Raw genomic sequence first — 22,766 nt, forward strand, 5'->3', positions numbered from 1 at the left:
CTGAAAACACTGGCCATGCAGAGAGCCATGACCTGGGCTACCACTTTCCTGTCTGTTTCAGGTGCACGCCGGAGGAGGAGCTCGGCCGCAACGACAGGGCCAGAGAGAAGCAAGGTCAGTCTGCTGAGAAACACCTGTGTGAGAGGGAAGGCCGGCGACCACCACATGCTCTGTACGGCGACCTCACGGTGGGTCACCCACAATCTCGCGGGACAGTCAAGCTCATCTAACCTACATCCATTATGGGTGAAAAAGGTTCTACTAGACGTGTTTTTCCTTCCCCATTCCTCAAGTATTACATAAAATGGCTACCAGTGACCATTTGGCTTTGGTACGAGGCACAGATGAGAAAAGGGTGACCACAGCTACAGCTGTTTCAAGATTATCCATAACTTCAATCAATAAAGAAAAAAAAAATCAACATACCAGTAAGAGCCAACTGCTCTGATGGATGAAACTTTATAGAATTTACTGCAAAATAAAAATATTACAAAAGAAGGTTTAAAATAAGAACGTATCAATGTTTATCACAGCTATACATTTATTACAAAGTAACTTTAAAAATTAAAAGAACTATAATAGTTCAATATTAGATCCTCCCGTTTAATTAAGCTATGAATAAACGCACAGGAGACTAGAGAAACATTAAAACACAACTGCGTATCAACTACCACACTGCCGAAGTGTAAGACACACAGAAAAAATTACAATCTACCACTTTTTATAGATAAGGAAGCCACCTAGAGTTAAAGATAAATCGGGATGAAAAGAAAAACACAACAATAGACAGAAACAACATAGTAGGGACATGGCTGATGGCCCACCCCATCGGGCCCAAGGCCACCCTCCCTCCTGTCCCGTTCCAGGAGACCCCAGAAACAGAGAAGATAAGGCCATGCCAGCTCGGGGAGAGTCAGATCAATGTGGACAGTTTCCTTCTCCAGTTGTGGTCTTCCCAGGTGGTGCTCCTTTATGGGATGGGACGCTAGAGTAGAGGAAGGGCAGCCCTCCCCTCGTCCCGAAAGCGTGGCAGTGCGACAGCAGCTGGAGCGCGCAGAGGCTGGAGCCTGGCTGCTGGGACCTCGCTGCCTGCTGCCGAGCTCTCCAGGGAGAATGACGACAGCAGCTCCCAGGCGCCCCAACACAGAGCTGACCTGAGTCAAGGCACGCAGGGCAGCTGGCCCTCACACCCACGCATGAAGACACGCAGCGTACACCGAACACACAGGACGTTTCAGCCAACTTCAGCAAGTGCTTTCAGGATGATTCTGTCAGCTAAGCCCCTGGAATTCTACTTTTCTGAGGAACTGGAAGATGCTAGAAGACGCTTTCACTATTAACTCTAAAAGACAGGTAAACGTGGGAAGAGCTCATGGAAACGGACCTCCCTACAAACAGCAAACCAGAAACAATGCCTAAAATAACCCGAACACTCCCGGTGTCAAGGAGCACCTGGTAGGACCAGCATCATTTTGTACCCTGATGTGTGTGTGCCCTTGAGGGGCACAGGGAGCATGGACACCACTTCCCTCAAGGGCCCCGTGAGGTGTGTGTGGGAACGCGGATCAGGTGCTCGGCCGGGCACCGGGCACCTGGTGGGCGCTCGGTGACTCCTCACGGCCGCAGTGCCAGCCAGCCGTCAGCAGGGTTCACGTAGGCAGAATAAGGTGACACCTGAGCACTGACCTTACCACAGGGACAGTGCCACTGAGTGGGGGGCCGGACTGGAGGCTGGGATGCCCCCGGCAGACAGCAGCCTGCAGCGGTGCTGTCCCCTGCCAGTCAGCAGCCCGCGGCTCACGCGGAGAAGGACGGTGAGCCCAGACAGCGGCCCACAGGCCCGCAGCCGACCCCACTCATGGCAGCCACAGCGGGAGCAGAGACGAGCTTTCTTCACAACAAGCTTCAGACATCTGATCTGCCCATCGTTTGTGCGCCTAACAGAGCTGTGAGAGAGAACACCACGCGGGAGAAAGCACCGCCTCCGGCTCGGGAGGTCTGACGGGGTGGGGGGGCCTCTAGCAGGGGCAGCTGCAAAGCTCCGCATGGGACCCTCGAGGCAGAAGGGCCGATGCACAGGAGGGTACCAGGTCCAGGTGATGCGAGAGGAAGGAGCCAGGGTAGACACACATCAAACCACCTGCAGTGAGTCACCTGGATGAGAAACCCCAGGGGAGCAGAACCCCACCCTTTAGGTTAAAGAGACCGTCCCCATGGGATCAGAGCACCGCCCAGTGGGAAAAGCCAAAGCCAGGACACAAGCGCTACACAGATGGCGTCCTGGAGGAGAGCACCCGTGGGAGAAGGGAAGGCCAGACACACCAGCACCCCACTCCTGCTACCCGACCGCACTGCACTCCACGTGCTAGCTACAGGACGCGGCAGGAACACGCGCAGGGCAGTCCCCAACGAGCAGGGCATCACAGCCACCTGGCCGGAGGGGACGCCCCAGGGAAGGGATGAGAGCGACAGCAAAGGAACAGAGATGCCGTGCCGCGTCTGGCCACAGGAGAGGACGATCGCACAGGGGACGGAGCATGCGGATGGGTTTGGGAGAGACACAGAAACCAGGCCAGATGAAAGTAAGGCAACTGCAAGGAGGGCACGTATGTGGGCAGCCGTGTCGCCACACTTAGATCTGAGTAAGAACTGCACCGTAGCTGCGTGGTGAGGACAAGAGTGCAGAGTCACGTCACGTGGCAAGGGAGTGGGTCCTCATTACCTCAGCAAGAACCCCTTGTCTAAAACTCAACAACTCAACTAATAGCACAGGCTATCGAGAAAAAAGGAAGAAAAAAGCAGAACACGTAAAGCTGTTGGAGAAGTGAAAAGGAGTAAGAAGGGGCTCCTCTTTTATACGGGCCGCCTAGCACCCACTTAATTTCTAGGCGATGTGGAGGTGTCTCACCAAGGAACAAAGGCCACAGCACACGCTCACTTGAGAACGTCTGCGCGGCCCGGGCACTGCCCCGTGGAGACAGAAGATGCACACAGCGGGGAAGACGCAAACGTGCGGGGGGCAGGACGAGGCAGCGGGGACAACCGAGGGAAGGAGACCCCGAGAGAGGTTAAGACTGTGGGTCACAGCCCAGACAGGACCACACAAAGGCCCCCACTGGGCAGCAGGGCTTCACCCAAGTCTGCAGCTGGGTGTGGCAGGCACCGTCCGCACATGTCCCTGAGGGGAGGGAGGTGGCAGCGGCTGGTGAGGGGACAGGGAGACGGGAGGCGACCTGATGGGGGGGAGGGGCCAGGCCAGGAAGAAGGAACCCTGAAGGGCGCCCAAAGGGAAGTGGGCAAGATGTGGTCAGAACACTAGGGGCGCCTGGGGGGCTCAGCTCAGTGGGTTAAAGCCTCTGCCTTCGGCTCAGGTCATGATCTCAGGGTCCTGGGATCGAGCCCCGCATCCGACTCTGTGCTCAGCAGGGAGCCTGCTTCCTCCTCTCTCTCTGCCTGCCCCTGCCTACTTGTGATCTCAGCTCAAGGGGGCAGGGCGGAGCTGCTGAGGTCTCCGGGCCATCACCCGCAGGCAGAAGCCCAGGGACAGACGGCAGCCCTCCCAGGCCCTACTGCACACAAAGCACACGAAGCAGGTCCCTGAAAGGGAACCTCTGAAAAGCACACACAAAGTCTCTGACAAAGGTATGCATCTCAGCTCCAAATCCGCTGACACGCGGCTGTCTAGGCAATGGTAACAAAGACGCAGACAACTCCTAAGTGCACGCCGTCCCCCAACAAGGGCCCGCCGCGCAGGCGGCACGGCCCCGACCGCCCACGAGCGCGCACGGCCCGCAGGCAGGTCAGCACAGCGCCCCTGAGGAGACACCGCCCCCCGGTGCTGCTCACCTGATCCCACGTGGCCCGAGTACTTGACGAGGCACCTCCCTGTCTCTATGCTCCACAGCAGAGCCGTGTGATCTGCAAGATCCAAAACACCAGAGTAATTGACCCATCTCCGCTTTTACGGTCTTTTCAATAAAAGTAAGAGATTACGCCATCACTAGTATCTCCTGCAACTCTGTATTGGCCTGTAGTTCAACGGATGAAAGAAAACATTTGGGGCGCCTGGGTGGCTCAGTGGGTTAAGCCTCTGCCTTCGGCTCAGGTCAGGATCTCAGGGTCCTGGGATCGAGCCCCGCATCAGGCTCTCTGCTCAGCAGGGAGCCTGCTTCCTCCTCTCTGCCTGCCTCTCTGCCTGCTTGTGATCTCTGTCAAATGAATAAATTAAAAAATCTTAAAAAAAAAAAAAAAAAAGAAAGAAAGAAAACATTTCCAAGAAGACAGAAGCTGGTGACCTGTCCGAGGTCAGGGAAGTGGCAAACGGAAACCCAGGGACTTGGACCCCAGGGCACTGTCACATGGATGGCATCTCGCCTGAGTCCTCAGGTAAAAGGTCCACTGTTCTGCTGAATCAAAACTTTCCAGGGCATCACGTGGCATTGAAATGCAAATCCAAATCCAGTTACAAGTATTTGAGATATAAATATTCCTTCGGACCTTTCCTCTTACATAACAGAAAAATCTGGAAAATAAGTGCCAGTGATCCAAACAAGATTTTTGAGACCAGAAAAGGACCCTTTCTTTCTTTTTAATTGTAATTTCCGGAACATGCTGGGGTGCTCACGTGTGAACATAATTTTAAACAAGAAAGAGAACTTTCTTCGTGGGTCTAACTGCTGCAACATCTTCTACTTCTACTTTAAAAAGCAGAACCTAGTAAGTAACTTCTCACAAGCTGGTAGTCATTTTCAACAAGTGAGCACCATTTTTAACTTCAGCAATTTTTATCTGAAAGGGTATCAGGTTATGCACCTTGGACAGCTTTCAAAAAATATTCTTCCTTTAATGAGATAAAAGGGCTCTCAGATGCCTGCCCCCCACAGACAAACTGGGCTGCCAGCGGTCCAGCTTCTGCCTGAATCCTAGAACGAGCCCCCTATACCTCACAATTGAAGCAGTCGTGCACTCAACTGTGAGTAACACAAAAGCCAATCAAAAAAATACCTAGTCTGTGTAAAAGACATGCTGCCTTACACTGCTGTGAACAGCGACTCCTGGCGCGGCTGCCAATCCCAGAGCCAGTGTCCACTCACCCCGCCAGCAGACTCACATCACAGCAGCAAGGCCCAATGGGGCACGGAGGGGCCTAGTGCTTCCGTGTCAATGACTGCTTGGCCTCCTGTCCACTGCCAGGGCCAACTCTGCTACCAACACTGGCAGGTCCCTGGTCTGCACCGGCCGCCACACCCAGCAAGTAGAGGGACTCACTGCGGACTCACCAGCAGACGCAGTGCCCAGCACCACGGGCTGTGTCCTTGCCACGCTGACGTCCCAGATGCCATCCCTGTGGCCAATGTATTCCTTCACAAGCTGGCACACGGCCCTCGACGTGGTGGTCTTGAAGCTGGAGACAATCTAAAACCATGATGGGAAGGAGTATTATAGACAACTTAATGACTGAATGATTTTAAGTTAAAAAAAGGTACAACAGAAAAAGAGGTCTTGAATGGCTAAGACCCTGAACAGGATATTTAAAGCACTAAGGGAACATGACGTAAGCACAAACGGCAGCATCCTTCCAGCTGGGGGTCACACGGTAGAATGAAGGCCGTCCTGAGGCCTCGGAAGGACCCCACACTCCCACAAAGCATGTTGTGTCCTCCCGCAGAAGAGAGAGAAGGGTCTGTTTACGCACTACAAGTCTCTTCCACAAATCCAAACCATCAGCCAAATTTCCAAATTCTTTAAAAAACAAAAAACAAAAAAGAACTACCAGGACATGAAAGTCACGAGAGTGTACCCACATCCTTAAAACCACTTTTATTTTGGGGGAACCTTCATTTTTTTCCCATTTCTAGTAATTTACACCAACCACGTATTATCAGGAGGCAAAAGCCCAGGTGGGGAGGAGTCCAAGGACGACACTGCCCCCAGACACCGCCTGTCCAGCACTGCTGACCCAGCACGTGCGCAGTGCCGGCGCTGCACAGAGACGCACACAGCGTACCAGCAGGCCCCGGGCGGCTCACGGTCCACGGGACAGGCCACGGAAGCACAGGGGTGCACACAAGGGCGAGGCACCGGCCCCCCTGATACACACAGCCAACAGATCCCACCTCCTCGTACCAGGGAAACACCAAGTGCGTGAGAAAGACACTAACTAAACACAGCTCTTCCGAGTTTGGTTTATAAACTGCTCTTAGATAAAATGGCTTTTCAGCTTTTAAGCAAACCAGAATAATGAAGATTAATCAGAATAATGAAACCATAAAATCAAGAGAAAAAGAAAACGGGATTAAACAGCTTTCTTGAACACTGATTTAGCAAATGAATCTAAGTTCATTCTTAGATTGATGAAAATGAATCTAAAATGAAAATGAATCTAAGTTCATTCTTAGAACAAAGACATTACAACACAAGCCACTGTTACATCAATTTAGGGGTGAACATTCAAACCGTCCTCGGACGCCAGGAACAACTAAAACAACGTGTTCAACAAACATGGACTCTTTCGGCAGAAATACATCTAACTGGAGATATTTGCAAATGACAGTACAGACAAAAGGTTGATATCCAGGATCTATAAAGAACTCCTCAAACTCAACACACACAAAACAGACAATCATATTAAAAAATGGGCAGAAGATATGAACAGACACTTCTCCAATGAAGACATACAAATGGCTACCAGACACATGAAAAAATGTTCATCATCACTAGCCATCAGGGAGATTCAAATTAAAACCACATTGAGATACCCTCTTACACCAGTTAGAATGGCCAAAATTAGCAAGACAGGAAACAACGTGTGTTGGAGAGGATGTGGAGAAAGGGGAGCCCTCTTACACTCTCGGTGGGAATGCAAGTTGGTGCAGCCACTTTGGAGAACGGTGTGGAGATTCCTCAGGAAATTAAAAATAGAGCTTCCCTAGGACCCTGCAATTGCGCTACTGGGTATTTACCCCAAAGATACAGATGGAGTGAAAAGAAGGGCCATCTGTACCCCAATGTTTATAGCAGCAATGGCCACGGTCGCCAAACCGTGAAAAGAACCAAGATGCCCTTCATTGGACGAATGGATAAGGAAGATGTGGTCCATATACACTATGGAGTATGATGCCTCCATCAGAAAGGATGAACACCCAACTTCTGTGTCAACATGGACGGGACTGGAGGAGATGATGCTGAGTGAAATAAGTCAAGCAGAGAGAGTCAAGTATCATATGGTTTCACATATTTGTGGAGCATAACAAATAACATGGAGGACAAGGGTAGATGGAGAGGAGAAGGGAGTTGAGGGAAACTGGAAGGGGAGGTGAACCATGAGAGACTGTGGACTCTGAAAAACAACCTGAGGGTTTTGAAGGGGCGGGGGGTGGGAGGTTGGGGGAGCCAGGTGGTGGGTATCAGGGAGGGCACGGATTGCATGGAGCACTGGGTGTGGTGCAAAAACAATGAACACTGTTACACTGAAAATAAATAAAAAATTAAAAAAAAAAAAAAGAAATACATCTAACTGGGTTTGAATTTTACAAAAGGATTTGCTCAAATGCAAGCCCATCGTCTTCTCTCACCCTTCTGGAAGCTCCTATCCCACCCAAACTAGCGAGACTGTCCCTCCACAACAAGGAAAAGTGCTCTGGCTGGCGTGAGGTGCCAATCGGATGGATGTTCAGCAACAGAACCCGCAGGAGGGAATGCAGCTGGAGAACGCGCACAGCCTGGGCCATGGTACGTGGGGAGCCTCCTGCCATCTCTCACCCAGGCGCTGCTGTCCGGAGACGAGCGCTCCTGGAGCCGCGCTCCTCGCCAGACTCACGCACGAAGAACCGAAGGTCGCTGCTCAAGACACACCGACCCCGACTCCCTCTGGTCGATTTCAGAAACGGACAAACGCAGCCCGCGAACACTGTGACAAGTCAGTCCACGTGCTGCTTCCAAATGCCCGCCGCACTTCGAATACCTCTTAGTTCTTTGCTCTTAAAAATCCTAACTCTGTCACGACGGGGAAGAGGCCCCACAAAAGACCGGGTCATGCAGTGAACATTTCTGACAGAAAAGCAGAATGAAGTGATGCTTACACCTGTCATCCCAATTACCGTTTTAATTAAGATACAATCTAAAGTACTTCAACAAAATCGGAAAGGGGTTTTCACAATGAGTTACCTTTATAAAAACACAAGCTTCTGTACAGTGACTGCGTTGGACGGGCACCCCCCCCCTCCGGACATGAGCCAGCCATCCTCAGGCACCCAGAAAGGGAAGCTCCCTTCTGGTCTGCTGAGAGCACGCGGGGCCCCGAGCACCGAGCACACTGCTTGTCGGTAGGGCTGAGGGAGGCTTCCGGCTCGCCACCTCCTCGCTGCACACGCGCGCGGTACTCCCACCGAGAACACACACGCTGCAGCACGGATCAGAACACTCTGCTATCAGAGTCTTTCTTCAATTTTCAGATGACATCTTTCAATATTATTCTTTAATGCACACAATAAAGATCATTCATTACATGTTTCTTAATATTACACAGGTATGGATTTGTAGGATCTAAAATGATGGGGGCTTTAAATATATTTAAATACATTTTTCTTTAAGCAGAATATTAAAATAATACATATCCTTCCCCTGGCCCAAATCTCGTTTTTCACGATTGCTAGCAAGGGATAACTTTACACGCTCCTTTCATCTTCTACTTCAGAAACGCTCTGAAGGTTTCCGAATCCTAAGACAGTGCGTTGTGTACATAAGCTGTACCACTGGAATAAACAACGTAAGTCGAGATACTACAAGAAGTTAGACAAGGAAGAACATAATCTTACAACACATTTTGCAAAGTAGTTTAACGTTAATTTATTTAAAAACTTAAAAACTACTAAGTATAAACTAAATAATAAATAAAAAATTTTTTAATTCACCACTTAAGCTCTAGAGTTATCAAAGGAAACAGAAGAAAATGTAATCAATATTCCTATTTTTTATAACAAAGAAGTACTAAAAATTTTCAAATAAGCAGAAGTAGCCACAAGACTGCATCTGGTCCGTTAACTGCAGTTAGTCTCCGGTGGAGGGCACGCTCAGTGACTTTAGGCTCAACGAAACAAACTGGAAACACAGGAAGTTAACAAGAACTCTTTATGTTACCATAGCACACCACAAACTTCAGCTTTTCCCTCAGGTTTAGCAGAAAGAATGTCCATTTATTACGGTTAAATAATTAATTTCTCTTCTGTATGTCCAGAATACTCCCAAAATAAAGATGCACACAAAATTACTTCAAAATCTTCCCTGACAGCAGTCCTCCCTCCCAGATAAACTTCTTTCCAAATGATTCAATCTTTGCCACTTTAAGACAGTCAGACCAAGGTAACTTTTAAAAAAGCAAACTACCCCACCTGTCCCTACGTGCCTTGGAGACAGACCTTCACTTCTGGATGATTCTTAGAAAATGAGAGAGAAGGAGAGGCTAACGGGGGAAACGTGACTCATGAGAATCTTCACTGCTTCCCACCTGTCCCGTTCTCCAAATTTAGAGCCTCTGCATCAAGCCACAGAACAACACAAAATGTCTCTTCCCTGAAAAAGACAATCTATTTACTTACACACAACATTTGACTCTCAGGAAGGACCTGGGCAGAGCAGAGTCCAGGTGTCTAGAGGCCGTGGCCACTTAACACACCTATGACATTCCCTGCAAAATCCAATTTCTCTAAACAGCAAAAGTTCCTCCTTGTCTGTTACACGTTCCCGACTGGAAAATATGTAGCTTCAGGTACACGTCTGCACACCTCAAATACCACAGGAGCGGCCCGAGGGCCCGCGCCCGGCGTACCTTGCTGGTGGAGGCCTTGTACGTGGTCTTCAGCTTCTGCGACAGCTGGCTGGTGCTGTGGCTGGCTGCAGACGCAGAGAAGCGACAGTCAGGGACGTCGTACAAGCACAGGGCCCCAGAGTGTCAGAGCAGGGACAGACTAGGGACAGCAAAGACCATCTGTGGTTCCACACAGGAAGACAGTGACCCCCCCCCCCAGGGTCCATCCACGCTGGCGTCAGGGCCAGGCCACGGCCACAACAGGAAGCCCGGCCTGCCGGTGCCCCCTCCCCTCCTCCACACCCATGCTGACCGCAGGGCCCGAGTCCCGCCCACTGCACACCGCCCATCAGTCCGCGTCCCTCGTTAACATCCACACTTCCCCTACACGGAAAGTGTAGGACAATCCTTTTTTTTTTTTTTTTTTTAAAGAACAGTTGAATTAACTCATTTGTTTAATTTTGAAAATATCACTTTCTGTCTTAAGACTGAGTTTGACCCACATGCTTTGAAACGTCTCCCTCCCCTATAATTTTACAATTTCTTCTATTTTATTAGGTAGCACCTTGAGTATTGAAGAATTTGAAAAAAGAAAGCTAATGTGGTCTTTGGAGGTTATACCACAGTATTTGTTGTTGCCACTGAGGACTCATTACATAGGTACACTTGGGCACACAAACTCACTCAAGAATATCGTGAACTACATGGAAATACCACTTGGGTATATTCTCTGTAGGACAAGGCTTTCATGAGCGCTCACCCTTACCTTTTGTCTTGAGCTGGCCCTTACTCAGTTCCGCCCCATCGATCGCTTGTCCTTCAACAGCTAAACGTTCATTAAGAGTCTCGATTTCCCTACGCACTGGGAATACAAAAGTGTTTTTCAAGAAGGTAAGACATGTACTTCCAAACTTCAGTACCTAATAACATTAACACAGAAGTACTGTCTAAATGCAGACAGGATCCCATTTCCTACAGGTGTCACAAAACTCATGACACCCTTCGAAGACGACGAACTCCAGCACTGGGAAGATGCTTTGCCGTCGGGGCTCACGGGCAGGGCTCCAGGACCTGGGCCTCAGGTCATCCCCTTTGCACTCTCTTCTGTACACTTAAAAACACTTTTCTGATACTGTCCAAAATTCAGTGAAATGTTTAGTCTAGCTGAGAACACGGAAACTGGGGGAAAACACAGGCCATAACAACATGCAGCCTTTGCTGTGAGGCGCCAGATACGGAGGACATGTAACCAAGGTGAACAATTCAGGGTGAGTTCGCACCCACGACTGCAAGTGCAGAACCCCAGGGAAGGCGGGCAGAGGGAGGACATGAGTCATCGAGAGGACGATCAGCAGACACACTCATGCCGGTGCTCTTCTCAGCACCAAGCCCTCTGGAACAGGACTGTGAGACCACGGGATGAGGAGTGACATCTGGGGAAGGGACTCGGCCAAGGACATGAGCCACCGCGGCAAGGCAGCAGGGCCATGACCTGGCCGCGCACCTGCCACTATGTCAAGCCACCTCCCAGCACACTCCACTCTCTACTCGGCCTCCAGTGAGACCAAGGGCTGGGTCAGGCGACAGGGAGGCTGAGGGCAAAGGCTCGGAGCAAATCCACCGAACGCTGACTGTCCTCGGATCACAGGAAGCCATCCAAACCAGTCAGCATGAGACCATATACACTCCAAGTTCCTCCAGCATTAGTCACTGGTAACCCTATAGTTTTTTTGTTTTTGTTTTTTTGTTTTTTTTTTAATAGGCTCACGGAGACCAACAGGGGGCTTGAATTTATGACCCTGAGCTGAGATCAAAAGTCAGACACTTAACCGACTGAGCCACCCAGGCACCCTGTAATTCTATTGTTTTTCTTGAACTGTATGAATTCATAAAACGTAAGGCCTTAGATCACAAAAGAAACTCAACAGCACTTGGGTCATTACAACTGATGCTTAAAAAAAAAGAAAAGCCCTAAGATCAGAAGCAGTCCACAGTACCTAAGTTTTACTTTCTAAAAACTTTGAATAATTTCTCCCTCTGTAAATTTCCAAGATGGACTTACAAGAAGAATCCAAAAACAGGAACATTAAATGGTCCACTAGAAAAGTGTAAATGACACAGGATTACACTCTTTTCATTACTTACTCAACACCACTCAGTTCTAGAGTAAAAGATATTTTAATAACACATTATATAATAGAGAAAATAATTTTAATAGAAATGGTGTTAGTCAATTTCTGAAATCACAGCATAAAGTATGAAGACCAGAAAGTAGTTACATGCGCATAACACAGGTTTTATCGACACAAACCCCATGGAAAGAACAGACCCTGTAAAGTAACGGAGGAACGAGTGGGTGAGGGACAGGCTGATTTCCTGAGGTTTCACAGGGAAGCATGAGTGCACATGGCCTAAAGCTGACTAGCCAAAAGTAAAAGTGGACTAAGTTTACAGAAATAATCACAAGAACTAAAAGCAAAAAATGCAGAAAATGTTTTCCTTCGCAGAACAGAACAGGTCGACAGGCAAAGGTAATAGTAGTTATCTTTATATACTGTTTGCTTTTTTTTTTTCCAGCAATCTCTACCCAATGTGGGGCTCAAACTCATGACCCCACTATCAAGAGCCAGACGCTCCATCAAATGAGCCAGCCAGGAGCCCCGATGCTGTTTGATTCTTTAAGCAATGGAAGGCATTCCTTCTAAAATAAACTTCAAGGGAGAAACTAAGGCTAATTCCTTTTTGAAGATTTTACTTATTTAGTTGACAGGGAGAAACACAGCTAGAGTGGGAGAACAAGCAGGGGGAGTGGGAGGGAGAAGCAGGCTTCCCACCGAGCAGGCAGCCCGATGCGGGGCTCAATCTGGGGACCCGGGATCACGGCTGAAGGCAGATGCTTAACGACTGAGCCACTCAGGTGCCCCTAAAGCTAAGCTAATTTAAAAATTCTTTCGATTTACCTTTAGTAAGTCAAAGAGATAATACATTTTAGGAAGTTCTCAAAATACAGTCTATTTTTAAGAGAAACACGAATCGACATTTTCTCAATTTATCATAAACTCTACGTAGGAGTGTTTATAAGATGCATTTATTTTTCATAAAATCAGTTTGAATGGGCAAGTCAGCAGAATACTACCTGTCCCAAAAGTAACCTGTGAGCACATGGTCTCCATGGCAAAAGGGGCCTTGCAGGTGTGACTAAGGTAAGGGATCTTCAGTGAGGATGTCACCCTGCATGACCCGATGACCCGTCCTTCCCTCACGTCCTTAGGAATGGCTCAGGGATGCACTAGGAGGACTCTGCCCGCGGCTGACGGCTTTGGAGGCAGGAGTGGAGGGCTTCAAGGCGAAGAGTGGGGCAGGCTCTAGACACTGGGAACGCCAACAGGAAGATGGCGACCTCTGTCCTCGCACTGCAGAGGACCGAAATCTGCCACAATGAAACAAGCGGCAGACAGACGCCCCTCTCACACCGTCAGAGGGGCACAGTCTTTCCGACACCGTGATTTGAGTCTGGTGACATAGCCATAGACTTCTGACTAGGGAGTTGCAATGTCATAAATTTGGGTTACCTTAAGGGACTGCAAGTGACACAGAAGAGGAAGAAACAAACACAGTCTAAGATGTCTACCCAGACATCTTACAGAAGTTTATAAAGACAGCAGATACTCACGTTCTAAGTTCTCAATATAAAGGTTTTCAAACTCTCTCTCTATTTGACCAAACAGTTCCAGAAGTGTACTGCGAACCGAGGAAGGCAGCTTAGAATCCTGAAAAAAGGAAGATTCTGTTTAAAATGAGTAAGAAACTCTTTTCCAAAGTGAATGTCTTAAATTCTTATTTCTTACACAAAAAATGCTTAAGAACTTAGTTTCACATCTACACAGACTAGAGACAAAAACTACAACCCAATGATAAAAATGGTCACCCAGCACAATATGGGATTCAAAAAAAGCATTTCTTCAAAACATATTTCCTTTAACAAGGGAGGGAATAAGCCTACCTTATTCAAAAACTTCCAGATCTGTAGAGAAGGAAGACAGTTCCCATAAACGAGGTTTTATTACACATAGTCTCTTAAGTTCCACCATACGATACTATAAGTTAATTTTAATAAGCTTTATTCTAGGGGCGCCTGGGTGGCTCAGTGGGTTGAGCCTCTGCCTTCGGCTCGGGTAATGATCTCAGGTTCCTGGGATCAAGCCCCGCATCGGGCTCTCTGCTCAGCGGGGAGCCTGCTTCTCCCTCTTTCTCTGCCTGCCCTTCTGCCTACTTGTGATCTCTGTCAAATAAATAAATAAAATCTTTAAAAAAAAGGAAAAGGAAATACACCATCACAATGAACATTTACCACACTCCACACTATCCACCTTGCTCCATTACCTTCGCATATTCTCTTCCCTCTCTGTGCCACGTTCCTCCTGCATCCTGGTCCAGCCAGTCCCCCTTGCACGGGGCACTCGGTGAGAAGCCTTTGTGCGTCCTACAGTGAGGCCAAATCCCCTCTTACTGCATCCATGCCTACTCACCTACACCCACAGTGTTTCCAGACCCTCCTTATTCAGTAAATGAAATATCGCATTTACTGAAGGAGTAAATGCAGGATGTCACGGGAACTGGAGACAAAACTGGGACATCAGCAAGAGCCTCACTTGACAATCAGGAAGCAAAATGCAGTGAAACGAGACCTTCTCCCCCAGGAAGGTGGAGGGAGCCCCATGGGAGCGCTCCGGGCCGGGCTCCGGGGGCCGTCCCGGTTCACAGACCCTGACGCAGCAGTGCTGAGCTCTGGGCACCACTTCAGAAAGCTCAGGATAGAATAGCCAGGGTTTCGGCAAAGCTTTAAAACCCACGTGCACTCCGTCCCATCAGCACGTCCCGGGCGCAGCAGGCCGGTCAGCACCTGGTGCGCACACAGACGCGGCAGGGCTCCGGCAGGCCTCGAGTCCCTGCGCCGAGCACCCCCTTCCTCAACGCCGCAGTCCCGAGTCTGAGCCGGGGGCAGTGACAACCACCGCTCGTTCACACCACCTGCGCATGGCAGGACGCTGCTCCCCAGCAAATTACCGTCACCTTGTCTGGAAAGCGAGTCCACTGGGAGCTGGCCACGTGGATTCTCAGATCCCTCCACCCCCACCTACCATGCCAGCGGCTCACACCGCACACCGCTGCTGCGGTCTTCCTGCGGCCGAACCAGCCAGAGCACCTCACACCCGCCATGCAGGGACGCCCCTCGGCAAGAAGGCTAGAGAATGCTGAGCACAAAGATGAGGGCCCTCGGGGCAGCGTGGCGGCCAGGCCGTTCAGTCTGCGGACCTCTGAGTGACCCTGAGGAAGGGTTACCCCGAGACGCGATCACCTATTTGTCCTACATCACAATGGAGGAGGGGCGTTCAGAAGGCCAAGCAAAGGACACGTACACCTCAAACGGGAGTTAACTCCAGAAGATGCTAGCAAAGGAGAGTGTGGGATTTTCACTAGAAATGTAAATAAATCTAATAAAGAAACGTATCCTAGACTGTTTACCTGCACTGTCCAATTCGGTAGCCAGTAGCCACATGTAGCTATTTAAATTTCAATGTAAATTAATTAAAATTTAAAAAATTCCTTAGTCACACTAGACAGCCACGCATCTCTGTGTAGGTATTATATGTGACAGTTGATTTAATCGGTTATTAAGGGAAGAAGGGGCTGGTTTGGTTTTGTTTAGTCTCAGTGACCCACTCTTCTCTACTCTGGAGACCCGTCTGTATTTGGCTACTTCTGGAACATTACAAACACGGTCGACACGAGCTCACCTGTCCTTCTAGCATCTCTCTCGGCAGACCCGTCCTCTCCTGCTCCGAGCTGTTGGTCCTTCGTATGGAAAGGCTGTGAGATTTGCGTTTCTGTTTTGCTTGGCGAGCAGTGGAGCAACTCCCGCTTTCCGTGGGCATTACTTCTAGAAGGTGATTTCCCGGTCGCTCCTGCCGTAAGCTAAACAAAAGCAGGAGAAACTTAATTTCTGGTCTGGCAAACTGAAATAAAGGAAAAGCAGATGACAACAATTACTTTCAATTCCAAACTTCTTCACTATGGCAGTATTTACTATTTAATTTAGAAAGTGACAAATTAACCTTTTTTAAGATAAACACCCCAGCCTTCATCAAAAAGGTAACTTTTTATCAAATTTGATTAACAAGTTTTGAAAAATTAAATAGCAAAGACAGGCTTAAAGAACAAGTCTCCCTTAACCAACTTTCCCCAGCCTCAGTCTACTCCCCCGAGAACCAATTCTAATCACACATTCTAGATCACAGATCCTAGAACAATGCTGTCCCAAGAGAAATATAATGCAAGCCACACACAACATGGCAAATTTTTTAACAGCCACATTAAAAAAAAAATTGAACAGGTAAAATCACTTTTAATGATCTATTTAGCTCCCTGTGTTTAAAATACTGTAACTTCAGGCAACACGAAAAACACAAATTGCCAAACGCTTCTCCAAAGCAGCTGTGGCGTCTTCCGCTCCCATGAGCGACGGGATTCTGCTCTCCACGGACTCACCTGGAGCGCTCCCTGTGTTCAATTCTAGCGGCTCTGACCCACGTGCAGGATCTTGTCACAGTCTTCACGCACACTCCTCTGGGGGCTGGTGACCCTGCCCATCTTTCCGTGTACTGATCTGCAATCTAGATACAGCTTCTCAGGAAAACGTCTCCTCGCATCTTCTGTGCATCTTCTCACAGGACTCTGGGTTTTTACTGCGGAGATCTGAAAGTGCTCCATACAGCCTTCACGAGTTACATGTCAGCTGAGTGGGTTACCAAGTTTCCCCCAGTCTTTTATCCTAACACGGTTTTTCACAAAGCAAAACTTTTTAAAATTTTGATGAAATCCCACTGATCGATTATCTCCTACAGATCATACCTCCAGAGTCATGTCTAAGAACTTTTTACCAATTCTAGCTCCTAAAAATTTTGTTTTCTTTTGAAATTGTAGTTTTATACATTATATTTAAATTTATGAGCTCCTCTGGGTCGGTGTTTGTATTAAGGCATGAAGTTTAGATCCAAGGGTATTTTTGTTTGGGGTTTTCTTGTTTGTTTCATTCTTTGCTGAGGATATCCGATTATTCCAGCGTCACATGTTGAAAGCTACCCATCCCACACTGAGTTGAGAAAGTCTGGCATCTTGGTCAAAAATCCTCTGGCTATATTTAGGTGAGATTATTTCTTGGTTCTCTCTTCTGTTCACCTGATCTATGTATCTCTCTCTCTCTCTCCAAACAACACAGTTTTTTTTTCAGTTTTAAGTAATCTCTATAACGAACGTGGGGCTTGAACTCATGCCCCCAAGATTAAGAGCCGGATGCTCTTCCAACTGAGCCGGCCAGGTGCCCCTGCCAGTAAAACAGTCTGGACTACTGTGTGGTCTTGAAATCATGAGTGATTCCTATCACTGAAATCTTTTTCAAAATTGTCTTAACTATTCTAGTTCCTTTGCCTATCCACACAAATTTGGAATAAACTTTCCCATACCTACAAAAATAAAAATCTTCATGGAATTTTAAAGGAATTGTGTTTAATCTGTTCATCAATTTGGAGAGAAGTGGCACTCTTATCATGCTGAGCATTCCAACCTATGAATACAGTGTATATCTCAGTTTATTAAGATCACTTCTTCTTCCCTCAGTTCTGTAGATTTCCACAAAGAAGTTCTACGTATGACTTTTCAAATTCACACTGAAATTTGTGCTGTTACTTTGAGTAATGTTAAACAATATTGTATTTTTATTTCCATTTTATGTTAATTGCTAGTATCCCACATTGTTGTTGAAGTCATTTATTAGTTCTAGATTTTTATTCATTCTTTGGCATTTTTTACGTAGACTATTATGTCATCAAAAAAAAAGTTTTATTTCTTCCTTTCTGATCTGTACGCCTTTAGTTCCTTTCCTTCTGCCTAGAAATTCTAGTACTGTGTTGTAAATAGTGACGATAAACATCCCTGTTTTGTTCTGATCTCAAGGTTAAAAAAACTGTTTCTGACCGTTAAGTATGATGCTAGCTGTAGGTCAACTGCTACGATGAGAAGACTCCCCACTCCTGAGAGTCTCACTAATGTGCTGAATTTTGTCATGTTTTTTTCTGCATCACTTAATGGTGTGGCTTTTCTTTACCCTGTTAACAGATCAATTACACAGATGATTTTCGAACGACATTCCAAATTTGCGTGCACAAGTAAACCGCACTTGTTCCTAGTATACAAGTCAATCTCTGTTCTCTCATTTTGTTTTTTGTTTTGTTTCTGCCTTCCTGCGGATTACTTCAACGTGTCTCAGCATTCCATTCTGACGGACAGTGTCGTTTCTGAGGTCACCTCTTCTGTACGACTTTCTTCAGTGACTGCTGCAGGCATTAGGTTTTCACAGCGATCGGTCCGATGATCAACACTACACGAGTTCATGGTTATGAAGAAACCCTGCCCTCCCGTCTCCTTACACCCCCACTCGTAACGGTCACGTGAGCCGCTTCCTCCACACACCCCGAGAGAACGTCCAGAGCTTCAACCTTCAGCCGCGAGGGGAACCTGCCATGTGCACGTCTGCTCTCCCCGCTGTCCGTGCTTCCTTCCTGCTGCGCCCTCGCGGCTTCCTGCGGTCCCGTGGTGTCACGCGAACTTCCTCCAGCTGTTCTCTTTGGGCAGATCTGGGGCTGCGGACAGATCACGGGAAGGATGTTTTCACTTGATACAGAACCCTGAGCTGCCAGGTCTTTTCCTTCTGCACTTGAAATATATGCCACGTCCTCGTGGCCTCTATGGTCGCTGATGGCAAATCCACTGTCAGCTCGTCTGTCCACTCCCAGGAAAGTGGCACTTCTCTCTCACTGCTGTTTCTTTAGTTCTCAGAAGTTTGACTGCCATGTGTCTCAGCGTGGATTTCTTTGAGTTTCGCTTGTCTGAGTTTCATAAAGCTGCTTGATTCTGCTAAGTTTACAGCTTCCCAAATTTAGGAAATATTCAGCCAGTATTTACTCAAATATGTTTTCAGCCCCACCGTCTTTCTCCTCTTTCTGGGACTGTAACAAGAACAACAGGCTTTTGTCAAAGTCCCACAGGCCCCCGATACTCCGTTCCCTTTCCTCCGGTCTATTTTCTCTCCGCTGTTCAAGTTCGGTAATCTCTGCTTCTTCAGTCTTTCCGCTGTTCTCTCCGTTCTGCTGTCCCGCCATCCACCGGGTTTTTGTTTCAATTACACTCTTCAGCTCTAAATTTCCATTTGTTTCTTTACATCCTGTGTTTTCTCCCTGACTTTTTTTTTCTCATTTGTCTCAAACGTTACCAAGGGCTCACTACCACATACGCGCACTCCGGCTGCCTGCAGATCCGTCGAATCATTCCAGCATCTGCGACATCCCTGTGCTGCTGTCCGCTGTCTTTTCTCGTTCAAACGGAGATTCTCCACCTTCTTCATGACGTGTAATTCTCAGCTGAAGCTCACCATTATGGGTTTCGTGTTATCAGACTCAGGATCTGATTTAAGTCTTACGTTACAGCAGGTCTCTAATGACCATGTCCCAGCAAATTCTTGTTTCTGCCAGGTAGACCGTAAAGGGGGAGCCGGAAGTCCGGGTTCTCCGCTCAGCCTCCACTGACCCTGGGTGGGGGACTCCTCACTGCTGCTGAGTGGAGCCCCGGCTTACGCGTTACCTCTTCTAAAGAGCTTCCTCTGACCACTGCGAGTCACAGCACTGCATGGCCCTCAGCACCTGCACACCTAGATCTTATTTGTGGTTTACTCAGTTAATGAATGCTTCCCCCACACCACCACCAGTGTCCCACCTGGGACATTATCTGGGCTCACTATTGTTCTCGTAGGGCCGACCAGGTGGCCTGACATAAATACATCCCAAAACATTTGATGGTGTAAGTGAATGAATGGACTAACACATCTAACACCAACTAACTGTATAACCTCGGTCAAGTCATTTAACCACCTTCCTAAAGCTTAATTTTGTCATCTTTAAAGCAGGCATAGCAACAGCATTCACTTCCTTCTTTAAGTCACGCACCAATATTCTTCAGTTCATGAACACATGAGGTACCAGGAATACTGCAGTGAACTAAACAACTTGGTCCCTACTTTCAGGTTATTTAGAATTGTGAGACAGACCTTGCACATAATCTCAGAATTTACTACAGACATTACAAATTATGGTGACTAGTCTTAAAGACATACAAATATCATGAGAAGGCAAGGTACAAACTAAAGAGTTAGCAAGGTGTTTCCAAGAAACTGACATTTAAACTGAGGCTGAAGAACTAGTAGGAGTTAAGCATGCGGAAAGAGAGAGAGGCAGTGGGTATTCCAAGAGCAGGAACAGCATGTGCAAATTCCCTGAGCTGGGAATGAAACTAACTTATCAGAGATACTAAAAAAGCGAAAATGTGGCTAAGGCATAACAAACAACAGAGAGAATGGTACAAGTGGGAGAGGTAGGCTTAGAGCCTGTCTTTTATGTTTAGATTGTATCCTAAAACAAAAAGGGAGTCATTTCAAGGTGTTGACATAAATGACACTAGACTTGCATGAAAAATCACTCTTGCTGCTGTGTAGAAAACACACGGAAAAATCAGATGACTGCGAATGGGAAAGCTGGCTAGGAAGTTACTGGAGCAGTCTAGGCAATTAATGATGATCCTTAAGACCAGAGGGGTAGGGACGGACTTGGGGTGGGGAGGGCAGGTGGCACAGAAGAGAGGGGTCACGAACAGCCCTCACTTCTGGGATGAGAAATAGGTGAAAAAGAGATCAAACTACTGAGGCAGCAGATTTGCAGAAGGAAGCAAGAACTAAATACTGAAGGTAATACGCTTGCAGTGCCTCCGCACATCTAAAATACAAGAGGCAGGAGGCATACAGGTCTAGAGAGGAAAAGAGAACTGGGCTAAATTTTTTTTTTTTTAAGATTTATTTATTTATTTATTTGTCAGAGAGAGAGAGAGCGAGAGAGAGCACAGGCAGACAGAGTGAGAAGCAGGCTCCCTGCCGAGCAAGGAGCCCGACGTGGGACTCGATCCCAGGACGCTGGGATCATGACCTGAGCCGAAGGCAGCTGCTCAACCAACTGAGCCACCCAGGCGTCCCGAACTGGGCTAAATTTATAAATCTTGGAGAGGTCTACACCATCATGCCTCCAAATTCTATGACTTACCAAATATTACTCTTCTTAGTAAGATGGAAAAAAAGCTTATATGAACATTACAGGCAGAAATAAACAACACACAATAAAATAAAACATGTAATACAACTCCCTCAAATGATATATGGAAAAATTATTTTTTTAAAGTAGAATCATTTCAATTAACTAAGTCAATCTTAAATCCTGTTTCATTTTCATAGTAAACAGAAAAATTATTTTTTTAAAGATTTTTGTTTCTTGGGGCGCCCAGGTGGCTCAGTGGGTTATGCCTCTGCCTTCGGCTCAGGTCATGATCTCAGGGTCCTGGGATCGAGCCCCGCATCGGGCTCCCTGCTCAGCGGGGAGCCTGCTTCCCCCTCTCCCTCTGCCTGCCTCTCTGCCTACTTGTGATTTCTCTGTCAAATAAATAAATAAAATCTTAAAAAAAAAAAAAAAAGATTTTGTTTCTTCATCTGACAGAGAGAGAGAGCACGCGCACACAAGCAGGGAGAGATGCAGGGCTGGAGGCTCAATCCCCAGACTCTGGGATCATGAACCCTGCGGAAGGCAGATGCCTAACCAATAGAGCCTAACAACTCCGGCACCCCAATGGAAAATTTATTTTTTTTTAAATTTTTTTTATTTATTTGACAGAAAGAGGTGGAGCAAGAGAGGGAACACAAGCAGGGAAGGGGAAGAGGGAGAAGCAGGCTCCCCGCCAAGCAAGGAGCCTGACGCGGGGCCCAATCCCAGGACCCCGGAATCACGACTCAAGCCGGAGGCAGATGTGCAATGACTGAGACACCCAGGCACCCCGAAAAATTACTTCTGACTGAAAAATTAAAGAACACATTTTTTAATGAAATTTCGGTCTGAAAATTTAGAGCTACAGAAATTAGAGATGGACGAAATAAAGATATAAGCCAAATAATGGCAGAATCTATAATTGGCAGAACTTTATATGCACAAAGATTACATTGATATTAACTTTGACAAACTGAATATAACAAAACTACCTTGGTTAAACAATTCATATGATCCCACTTAAGAGTATTTCAGTAATTTTTTTTAAAACATTTAGAACTATTTAATTGTGCCACATAAAAATTTGGCCAAGAAACCAAAATGACTTAATGGAACATTAACCAGAAATTATATTCTTCATAAAAAGGAGGTAGACATAGTAGTTCTTTTTCAGTGATTACACAGATTAAATTAATAACCTCATAAAGCATCTCCATTGCCAAATCATTAACACAATCTACCACCGTTACCTTGCAGTTTGTAAGTTACGTTTTGTAAAAAAGGAAAATATCAAAACCCTGTGAAACCGATCCTAATAGAGCCACAGAGAGACGACTTTATCTGCAGACATTCCAGTCAAGTAAATAAATGAGTAAAGGTCTTTTCTGTCCTCTCTGAAGACTTAGTCAGTGGAAATATTCCAGTAAGTTTAACCTGGAAAGTTATGTATTTTGAAGATTCCACAAGTTGGTTATATAAAGTGCAAAAACTGCAACACCAACCTTCCTTTTACCTCAAAGTTGTAGGTTTTTCGGTGTTTTGTTTTTTCATTTTTTCAGTAATCTCTGCACCCCACACAGGGCTTGAACTCATAACCCCAAGATCAAGAGTCACACACTCCACCAACTGAGCCAACCAGGCACCCCTCAAAGTTGTAGGTTTTGAATCAATGATTTTCTGTCTTAAGTATCATACCACTGGCTTTCCAAACACTATACCTTAAGAAACAAGCAGTCTTGGGGCGCCTGGGTGACTCAGTCATTAAGCGT

At 47.1% G+C, this 22,766-nt stretch overlaps 1 protein-coding gene across 4 annotated transcripts in view; it reads right to left on the bottom strand.

Annotated features, from left to right (window-relative positions):
- The window catches only part of WDR37 (WD repeat domain 37), a 53,821-nt gene that overhangs the window by 26,188 nt on the left and 4,867 nt on the right, over window positions 1-22,766 (bottom strand). For all 4 annotated transcript variants that reach the window (XM_080812416.1, XM_080812415.1, XM_080812417.1 and 1 more), the window contains exons 2-8: window positions 15,604-15,781; window positions 13,479-13,575; window positions 10,572-10,667; window positions 9,827-9,891; window positions 5,280-5,415; window positions 3,847-3,918; window positions 427-471 (exon numbers count right to left, since the gene is read on the bottom strand). In XM_080812416.1, coding sequence (XP_080668542.1) covers window positions 427-471; window positions 3,847-3,918; window positions 5,280-5,415; window positions 9,827-9,891; window positions 10,572-10,667; window positions 13,479-13,575; window positions 15,604-15,781 — 689 coding nt within the window. The remainder of the gene's footprint in view (window positions 1-426; window positions 472-3,846; window positions 3,919-5,279; window positions 5,416-9,826; window positions 9,892-10,571; window positions 10,668-13,478; window positions 13,576-15,603; window positions 15,782-22,766) is intronic.

Source organism: Martes martes (assembly GCF_963455335.1).
Source record: "Martes martes genome assembly, chromosome: 8".
Lineage (NCBI taxonomy): Eukaryota > Metazoa > Chordata > Mammalia > Carnivora > Mustelidae > Martes > Martes martes.